This window comes from Abramis brama (assembly GCF_963993115.1).
Source record: "Abramis brama genome assembly, chromosome: 4".
Classification (NCBI taxonomy): domain Eukaryota; kingdom Metazoa; phylum Chordata; class Actinopteri; order Cypriniformes; family Leuciscidae; genus Abramis; species Abramis brama.
In genome coordinates this window covers 24,489,677-24,500,836 of record NC_139966.1, presented here as the reverse complement: position 1 = coordinate 24,500,836, position 11,160 = coordinate 24,489,677, and the positions used below count along the sequence as shown (strand labels likewise).

The 11,160-nt window shown below is 37.6% G+C and overlaps 1 protein-coding gene across 1 annotated transcript; it reads right to left on the bottom strand.

Annotated features, from left to right (window-relative positions):
- Window positions 1-2,689: 2,689 nt before the first annotated feature.
- On the bottom strand, window positions 2,690-5,085 carry LOC311082109 (uncharacterized protein; the record flags this gene model as incomplete). Its single annotated transcript, XM_084112853.1, has 10 exons — window positions 2,690-2,695; window positions 2,844-2,986; window positions 3,083-3,231; window positions 3,335-3,506; window positions 3,650-3,907; window positions 3,994-4,069; window positions 4,214-4,330; window positions 4,407-4,497; window positions 4,618-4,760; window positions 5,047-5,085. 10 exons carry the CDS (start codon window positions 5,083-5,085, stop codon window positions 2,690-2,692), a joined length of 1,194 nt encoding a protein of 397 aa, XP_083968979.1.
- Between the last annotated feature and the right edge of the window lie 6,075 nt (window positions 5,086-11,160).

The following is an 11,160-nucleotide window of genomic DNA, read 5'->3' as shown; positions in this document are numbered from 1 at the left end:
AATGCATGTCACTTGTAATGCGTTTCCTTACTCATAACATCAAAAAGTAATCTGATTATGTAATATGCGTTATTGTAATGCGTTTCTTTACTCATAACATCAAAAAGTAATCTTATTACGTAATGCATGTTACTTGTAATGCGTTTCTTTACTCGTTATATCAAAAAGTAATTGATTGGGTAATGCATGTTACTTGTAACACATTACTTTACTTGTAACATCAAAAAAGTAATCTGAATGGGTTATGCATGTTACTTGTAGTGCGTTACCCTCAACACTGATCATTTCAGATGAGATTGAAAAAAACGTATCGCTAGGTTTTCTCAGAGGAGGGCTATGATAGAAATGTGCATGTCCATCTTGAACATAATCAGAATTATCAGCTAATAAGGGTAAATCTCCATACTCTGGTGCACTGGAGGGAGCATCTGAGTGGTTTCCACAGTTGTACCTTGACAGGCTGTAGAAAATTCTGATGGAATCACGTCCTCATGTTCTGATATCATAGATACGCGAAGTGCAACTTGTATGAAGTTGTATGAAGCCTTTGCAATATTTTGCATTTATATTTTTTGTATATATTTTATAGTTTTCACATGATTTGATATAATTGTATTGATTAGTTCGTTAAATTCACATACTTTATCTTTTTGATTATTGTCTTATTTAATACAGTATATCTTCAGTTTAAACCATAAACGCATGCTGTCCACTCAAGTGGACATCTGAAGATCTCTTTGAAAAATTTGTAAAAAAAATAAAATAAAAATCAATTCTTGTTTTTCATGCCCTAAGAGCAATAAAAACACATAGGAAAAAAATCCTGACTGAGGATATCATAATTCATGCATGAAAGGGTTAAACGACGATCGATCATGGGAATTTGTGAAAATTGACGTCCCTAATAACAACTATTTTACAGAAAACTGCACCAAAGGAGCTTACATTCTGACACCTTGCTGGAGCATGCTTAAAGTGTAAGTTGCAGGTTAACCACCACAGCAAATTAATGTGTAAGTTAAAGTGCTCTATATGTATATATGTATTTATTTCTGTCTTAAAATGCGTTAAAATAACATTTATTGGGGTTTCTTCAAAGGTAGCGTGTTTTTACGTTAACTGGGTGATGACGTCATAAGAGGAACTCGCAACCCATACTCTGCTAGATTCCTACTGTATTATGGCTATTTGGAGAACGACTGAGGATGTGGGAAACCATCAAATTCTTTATGGACCACAGTCGTCATGTAGAATAGCAAGGAGGGACAATGACTGAAGACATTATTTACTTACATGGTGTCAAGTCGGTCCAAATCAGAGCTGTATGCACACACTGCACAGGCACCAATCGCTAGTCTCATCGACGCCTCAAACATCATGTAATAACCTTCCTCAATCCACGCATTTTCTCACGATTTAATTAGCGATGTTTATTGTCAGAAAAGAAAAAGAGAGATCGATGTCCCCATCACTGTGTTTGTGTGGGATCAGTTGAATCAGCAGTGTGTGTGCTGCCATGAGGTGAACGCGTTTTGGAGTTTAGTGGAACAGCTCGACCCGCGACCGGCTGATCTGACGAGCCTGAACCCGGTGCCTGAACCCGTTTGTTTTGCGAATAGCTTATAATTCTCATTTCAGGCAGGATCACGGTCCCCTTGAAGTCAGCACACACGAGTATGTTTACAGTTGAGTTATTTTATCCATAATTTTTTTTATCATATAAAACATACAACCAACTTTTCTGTAGTTATGTAAGGCATCTATAGCTTTCAAAGAAATACAACATTGAAGAGTACCATACTTAATGCACGAGTAATTACATTTAGATAAAAACCAACATTAAGTTTGCTACATCCCTATACCTAGGCAATACAGCATACAGGCAGGCTGTACGTTGGGCATATGGCATTCTGGGGAGGCATATACGTAAGCCGATACCATCCTGCGTGGTTTCAGCCATCCGACATCACTTCCAAGAAGGACGGATTTGAAAGGCCTCATTTGGATGAAGATTAGCTTAATTACCCCTTTCAGTTTTTTTAAGAGTTTAGTGGTATGTTTGTGGTGTTGTGAGCGTACATCCCCAACCCCCTCATTGAAATAGATCTAAAAAACAGTAGACAGAAGACATGAATTTAATTTTAATAAAATTTGTTTATTATTATTTGGTTATTGTTATTATACCTGTGAAACAGATTAAATCTGAAAAGACTCAAAGGTTAGACAAAATGTGATACATTTAGTACAGTATCTTGCTATATGATTTTGGAAGTCCTATCAAACAGAATAAATCTGAAGAGTCAAAGCTTAGACAAAATTTGAAACATTTATTAGATGGTTGCGTTCTGGGACTCACACATGCACAAACACATGCAAAGTGACCCATGACAAAACAACAACTATAAGCTCCCACCACCAGGTACAATTACAAGCAAATAAAAGACAAAGCAACACTAACATGCAACAGCACACAATGACAGACCATGGCAAGCGACATGCAGAATTTCAGTGACAGGATCCCACCACCAAGTAAAATTACAGAACAAAAGGAGAAGGCGCAACCAACAAACAACCACTACAAGCACACAGAACACAAACAAAACAAAAACATGCAGCATGCAAAAAATAATGAAGGGTACCGAGAACGATACATACCCACTCACTCACTCATACTTTTACTCCGGTAGGGTCATGACTATAAAAAAACAAAGAGGTTATGTTACAGCTGCCAATTACAAATATAAAATCACAAAATTAGGAAATGATTACGGTATGATTATTAATAACAGATTCTAAATTCAACTTTTGCTAAAACGTGATTTTTGTGTAAGATAAGAGTTAACTGCTTCCTGTTTTGGAATTTGATTAAAGGATTTTGAGATGGGGGCAGGGCAGGTGCTATTCAAGGAAGCACTGGATTCTCTGAGTGCCGCAGGCGATCTGGTGTAGCTTTCTTGTAAGGACTGTATGAGTGCTGATGCATATCCTGGGGAAATGAAAAACATGTAGATCACATTCACTGATTACCAAGGTCTCATGCATACATATCCAAATATGATGGAAACTGACTGAAACTACTGACCATATGAGGCCTTCTGTTTAACTGTCCGGACTGTGTGTTCACCTTTCCGGAACCTCGGGTATTGCACGGCATACTTTGCAACACCACCACTTGTTTGCGCAACTTCGCGGCTGCCATTACAGTTGTAGTGCAGAGCTGCCAACAGAAGTCTATAGGAAATCACAAAATGAGAGCAGATTTTGAGATAGAAATATCAGATGTCTGTATGACATGCCAATATGAGATGTAGTTAATCCATTTCGCAACACTGACCTACTGTACATCCCAAGGTAAGAAAACCCTGTGTGTTTGGGAGCGAAGAGCAGGATGAGGGAGTGAAACGCCTCAAGGGAAAAGGTTTGGTGCTGTGGCGACAGCTGCTTCACATCCTTCAGCAAGGATGCCTTTGTGACAACACCCTCCAGTTTCACCGCAACCGTTGAGCCTGTAAAAAAAAAAAAAAAAAGTCCCAAACAAAACATTTTGTTTTACCCTGATTAAATTGTATTAGAACACAGGTTCCAGCAAAAAATCTCTCAGGTCACAATATCATAAAACCATAGAGTACACATATTTCATGGTGTATACCTGGTTCTAGCCACTCCTTTTTCCGTTGCTCCCCCTCCAGAGGTAGATGAGCACAACAGGGAAAGGCAGGAGTGTCATGCTCATGGATGTCCTGTATGTGGTTCACCATGCTCTTCCACTTGGCCTCCATGACCTCTGGGTTGCCATCAGGAGTGGAGGCTGCAGTCCAGTAGAGGTGGTTTATAATTGCAGGCCTCCACAACATCAGGTCCCCACAGTCCTTTTCCTTGGCCGCCGTGTCCAAAGCCTTGCTGAGACCTTGTTTACAACAAATGGAAAGTATTTTATCGATGGAAATGTAATTTCAAGAATTACCTTATAGCTTCCAACATCGGGATACATACCTTTCCCGACATGCCAGACATCAAAGAAATGCCTTGTCCCCTCAGTACACATTTCCTCTCGCACCCACTTGGCAACCTTAAAAGTAATACATAAACTGTTAGGAAGCTTGCACTATCTTGCCATCAGTGCATCAGCATGAGTACATTTTGGCAGGAATTGAAACCACTCAGTAATAGAGGGGAGAATTTATACATCTATATTGTATATCTTTGTATTTACCTGGCGATGCCTGTCGGTGATGAGGGTCGACACTTGAAGATCCTGCCCCCTGAGGAGGGTTATGCTCCTCTTCAAACCCTCTAACTCGCACCAGTTGCTATTAGGGACCTCTGAGCACTGCAACATGACACAATCACTGTAAGTGGTGAAAGTGGATAAACTTTATTTCTTTGTCTGATAACATCACACTTACCTGGACAAGCTGAAGGTCGACAACCTTATTTATTCTCTCCTCAATCAGCGAGTAGGTCCCGTATTTCGCACAATGTCCAGGAGAGTCTGACCTGGGTATGATTATTTGTATTTTTTTGTAATTGTAATTGTGTTAAAGATACAACATAGCACATCAGACCATGTCATCTGTAAACATGTCTCATATTAACATCAGGCAAATTGTGCATTACCTACAGTCCCCTGCTACAATCAGGCCACCCCCCATCTCCTTCAATTCACTTATAATGGTTGCTTGTTCTTCCTGCCAGGCCTGAATCACGATAGGGATGGTGTAGTAACGCTGGTGGCGGAAGAATGTATTCTTGCTGATACACTGTAGACCAAATAATGTCAGCATTCTGAGAGTTTGGGTTGGTAGACATCCCGAAAAATGAATTGCCCCACTCAGAAGTAGGTTGCAGGCTGGCATGTTTCTGTGCAAAATTGGCTGGTTTTGCCAGAACCGCTGGAAGCCACATGTTGCACAGACCTACCATATGTAGAAAATAAATCAGAAAATTATCAGGTCACTGTGGAATAAGTAAAACACTAAAATCCAAACATTACTGAAATTATAAAAGGTTCACTCTATATAATTTTTTCAAACATGTTCTTCTTACCTGCTTTATTTTGATAAATGTGCTACCCTGCTGCACCATCCTACCGTTAGATTCACTACAACAGGCAGGGCAAATGGTGAACAGGGCCATCAGCTGGTCTTTGCACACAATGTATTTATCTGGACCACTGTAAAACAAAAAGAGAATATTAGATACTTCATTCATTCGAGGGGGAATGTATGTATCCAGTAGCTTATACAACCACACTGCAACACAACACACATACAAACATCTCACACACATGAAAATAACTCACAGAAATGTAAAAAGTAAAGTAAAGGGCATGTAAAGTGATACAAAGGCTTGGTAGGGACTGACCCTATGATACATTGACCATGACTAGGTGCTATGGTAGACAGACATCACAGTTTAAAGTTAGGAGGCTTATCGTCTCACTTTAGGTCAGAGTCACTTGGATGAGGTGGCGGATCCTCATATGATGCCTCCTCATCTGAGGACACGTCCTCTTCATCAGGCACCCAGGATGTGTCACTTCTGATGAAAGACGCCTCTTCATCACTATTATCAGGACTGGCAAGGGGTGTAGATGTTCTTATGCGTGTGGTCTGTGTCCCCACACTGACCATCTTGGGCCTTACCTGCACAGCTGTGTCAGAGAAGCATAAGACAAACATAGCCACAATGACAATGATGGTATAATAATGCTGCTATGTTTTGGTTTAAACAAAAATAGCTTATTAATCAGTGTACATATATGAATGTGAATAATACATACAGTGTGATTTTGGAATATGTCAAATATATAAAGCTGCTTTGAAACAATCTACATTGTTAAAAGCGCTATATAAATGAAGATGACTTGACTATGTTTACTGATGTTTAGCCTCCACTACAATCCTGAACCCCAGACTAAAATATATCCCTAGACTTACCAAAGGACTTTCCATGAGGTTTCAGATCACACTGCGACCCAGTGTGACATAGGCCAGATGCAGGTGGAAGGGTTTCGGGCTCAGGAATGTCAGGATTTTCTTGGAGTGTTACATTTTCAAAAATCTTGTGTGAGAACCAGTGAAAACAGGGGAGAATCACAAGCATAATGAGTAAGAAAGTATGTAAACATGTATTTATATAATACATTGTCTAACACAGGTCTTATGAGCAAACACTCATGGCAAGGCATTTAACGTTTGGGAGCTATGCGAGAAGATAGCCTTATCACTACTCCTAACTTTCAGCACCAGTGATGGCTACAGTAGCAAAAGTGTAATGTCTGTCTGCCTCGGGTATGCTAATATTTAGATACTTCTGGATATTTTCATTTAGCTTTGGAAATTTTTGGAAATTTTCACGAAGTATGCTTTTCTAATAATTCTGGTAGTATTAGTCGTAAGACGTTAGAGGGAGTGCACTCTCAAAAACAAAGTAAAGGCGAAGGTATTTGTTGCGCTCCTCAGACGAACAACGTCTAGCTCTGCCACCAGTAAGTTACGCTCAGGCCAATCCAAACTTTTTCATCCGTCCTCACTGGTGGTAGAACGCGCTACCAGTACCTAACGTTATACTAGAGCAGGGACATCCCTCTTCAAAAAACTCATGAAGACCCAGTTACTTAGAGAATATCTCCTCTCGTAGCACTACTTACAACTAACCTGGCTAATTCTGACTAGAACTGACACTTGACTGTACAAAAACAGCTCTCACTGACGCACATACTAGCCAACTATTGTAGAATAGCTGAGACTTACCTCAGTCAACTCTCGCTTTCGGCGGGCACACCGAAACTTCACAGGCTTCTTTATCCGGACAGGACAGGCAGAGGAGCAGGAATGGGAATGCCGTGAGGGAATGGCATCCGAAATTAGTTTAACCCGGCATTTAAACCCCATGTTAAGCCGACGCATGTCTCCAGGGTCATAGTCATCGTCAGTGAAGTGCTCGCTGCATATGACGGCTGACTTGGTCACAGAGGCAGCAGTAAAATCCGCCCGCTTGGTAGCCACAAACCTCACCCAGGCACGAATCAAACTTTTGGCCTTGGGGAAATTGTGGACCCTGTGCCCTGTTTTGGACGAATTTGTACATCCCGCACAAACACAACGGTTTACCATTTTTCTAGCGTAGCCTACTATGGATTATGCCGGTAACTCTACTAGTGAGTTCCTCTTATGACGTCACGCCCCATCTAGTGGAAGGGAGCGGGAGTTTTAAAAACCACTGTTAAAAGTGCCAAATTTTCATATTATATTCAGCATTTTGGTATAAAAAACAATGGTGGGCGGTTCTTTTTTTGAAAGCATGAAATATGGCTGGTTGAAAATGTAATTTAAGCATTGTTGCTCACCTCATATCTGGTGGATAAACAAGGCAGTTTTCTTAAAATATTTGTTAAAGCACATTAATACAGTATATTACAGACCTAAATGGACAACTTAAAAAGGGTTTTGTTCTTTTGGTTAAAACTTTATTTTTTCATGGTAAAGATGACCTTTGCATGGAATTGCCCTATAGTCACATTTTCAGTACTGACTTGGTACCGAAGCACCGGTACTTTGACAACACTAATATGGTGTGTGGTGTAGTTACAAACTAAACACTCTAAATTTACATTTGGTACTTGGACAACATTATGTGCCAAATTGTCTGAGGTATTTATGCTAACACCACCATTTAGTTGAGCTTGTATTTCAATCAATGTTGGGCAACTGCTACTTGAAGATAAACTTTGTGGGTGACTTTGAGAACTATATCCATTCATTTTTACAGTTTCAAATGAAATATTGTCAGGTAACAGCGATGCAGTCAGGCTGCAAATGCTGAGTCAAAACCAAATCAGCTAAATGTTGATGTAAACTTTGCACATTCATCAAAAACACACTAAATGCTTGTGTGTTGACTTTGTGCTTTGGTATATTTTTAATGAAAAATATAGGCATGCTTTGAATTGCATCCTTAATGCTGTCTTTACATTATTTGATATATATATATATATAATTTCTTCAAAATCATGAATAATCAACCCTGACAAACTTCTAACACGACTTAATGCCTGTCCAGGAGCAAAAAAAAATTAAGGGACACTACAGCTTCATCACCAGTAATTCCTTGTACTTTATGTTTTTATGTAATTTATGTACTGTACAAGCCCAAGCAAGTTTTAGTGGAAATTGTTGTCGCAATCCACCTTTATTACTAACCCTTTCCTCTTCTGGTTTAATACCTGTAGAACCCATTGCAACTGCTGAAGCATATGCAGAACATTTTCTCCTTTGTGCACCAACCTGACTGTCATCAAATCTGACATACATTTTTTCAGGGAACTTCTTATCATTGTTAGAATAAATTATGTGTGTTACTGTGCCACACGCCCCATTAACCAGACCATCCACTACACTGCATTTTTGCACAACATTGCACGAGCACCTTTCCCTATAAGCAGTGTTTCAGCCAAACATGTATTATATGTTTTGGCATGGCGACCACTTTTCATTTCAAGTTTGCCTGTCTTGTTGTTAACTATAAAATCCTGAGCATCTATCTCAAAATGTTCGGGACACGTTTTTAAAAGCTTCTGAACGTTATGCTCACTTACCTGTTTGTTTGTGGGAAATATGTGTAAAGCTGAGCTAACTTCACCGGTTTCACATTTTTTCAATATATCAATGTCACTGTTTAACATTGGGGTCACTTTTGTGCGTATTCTTATTCGGTGAACCCTCATTAAATGAACTTGGCCCTCATTAAATTATGGAATAATTAAAAAGAAAAACAATTAAAATAGGCCTATTTGTGGAAAAAATATGTAATATTTGAGTTACATAAAAGCTTTTTTATTTGCTTTCTTCCTAATTGTCCTTGAAATAGTGGTCAAGAACGCCCCCACCCCCCAACACAAAAATGGTTTGGCCACTGATCAAAATTTGATGTTGTCATTTGATTTGAAGTTCAGTACGCTCAAAATGTCCGGTCAGCACAAGTCTGGTGCTCAGAAAAGAAAAGAAAAGAAAAGAAGAGAAGAAAATAGAGGCCTTAGAGATTTTCTAAACAAATATTTTTTTTTAAAGTGGTGACGGTGAAGCTGGAACTAGTAAAGTCAACGTAGAGCAAGGTAAGAAACAGCGCAGCCAACGTTTACGAGCCTTTTCTGGGGTTTTCCTGCATTTAAACTTTTACATTCTCTCTTTTTGCATTTGTAATATTTTTATTTTATTTTATTTTTTACCCCTTAAAGGTGATGATACACAGGGCAACTTTTTGAGCAATGTTGCTGGGCAATCTTGCCGAGCAATTGTTGCTAGGGCACATTCTTATTGGAAATGGGCAATACATTTCTATCTGGATCATTTAGATAGGTCGTGGGCCCTGTGTCTCATTTAGTTGCCCGTTGATGGCAACATTGCCCAGCAACATTGCTCAAAAAGTTGCCCTGTGTATCATCACCTTAACAGATCCTGTATCAATTAAGTAACTTTAGATCTGATAAAAAGGGGCAGGTCTTTTAAAATAACAATTTACATCACTATACCATTTACAACATCAGCTTTTTGCTCATTTTAGAAAACTGTTACAAACTAAAAATGTTCAATTTATCTGAAATGCTGTTTTTCTTAAGAATTATTCTCACGTCTGTTAATGTAGTGTAACATTACAGATTTTTGGCCATTGTTATTTTTAAAATTTTTATTTTAACATTCTTATGTATAGTTAGAATCTTTTATATATATATATATATATATATATATATATATATATATATATATATATATATATATATATATATTACCACACAACAGATCTTGTATCAGTTTAGTAACTTTAGATTTGAGGTAAACAGGGCAGGTCTTGAAAAAGATCTACTTATATCACTATAATATTTACAACATTTTCTACTCATTTTAGAGAATTCTGTTACAAACTCATCCATGTCCAGGTCATGTGTTATTGCTTTTTCATGAGCTAAAAACACAAGGGCTGCGTCCGAAACCGCATACTCAATGAGTAGGTACTTATTTTCAATGAGTACTTACTTAACGAGCGCTAAAAGAGTAGGTACTTTATAGCCAAATCTCGTTGAGTATGAATGCGAACCGGACATCTGCCATGTTGACGTTATCATGTGACCTACGACGCATTATCACACGCGCAACAACTTAAAAGATTTGAACGACACGTTTAATTCATCTATCTGTAAATATTGATATTGATTAAACTTGCTCATTTTGTGGTATTTTTGAAGAAACTGCTGCCCATTTATTTTGTGAATACATTTAGGGTTGATTAAAGTTCTTATATTTAACCCTACTAATGTGACCCACCGTTTTATCCTTACAATATTATTTATTTTTATTACGAAATCCCAAAATGGTCATCTCTTGAATGTTGTTAATTTCTTTATTTTATATCCAAACATTTTTATCCACAAGCAAAAGTGGCTAACTGCTTTATGTTTTCCTCTTTTTCTTGTTGAATTTAACTCTCGTTTCATCCCTCAGGCCTAGGCCTATAAATATATATATTTTTTTTTTTAAATGCATTTTTAAATGTATTATAATGAATTATTTAAGAAAAAATATATTAAAATATTCAACCTTGTACTAGGTTATTTTTTCCTGTGTAAAAAATCTCATATTATGTATGCAAACCCATGATATATATATATATATATACACACCTCATAACATCAGTAACTCAACAGCCCTACCTAGAACAGGTTTCCTCAGCGTTTGTAATGTCTGCACAAAGGGCAGCTGTGCAAAGATTTGCCTTTGGAGAAAACTGTTGATTTTATACTCAAATAAATTTAAGTATCATTAATATTAAAAATTAATATTACCCCAGAATGAATTGCATTGATATCCCACCCCAAAACATACAATAATAACAACGATAAATGCTGACCAATACTTAATTATATTACTTTTTACTGAAAATAGTTGTAAAAAGTATATAGTGAACATATCTACATTTGCATTCAAACAATTAAATAAAGCATTAATTAAATAATTATATTGTATTTACTGACAACAATGAGAAATATTAATAAATTAGTAAAAGAATGAATGAAAGTCACCATCACACAATAAACAAATGCATATACAAGTCAACACATGAAACAAAGCTTTATTCAAACTACAATCATGTATGTAGGCTGAG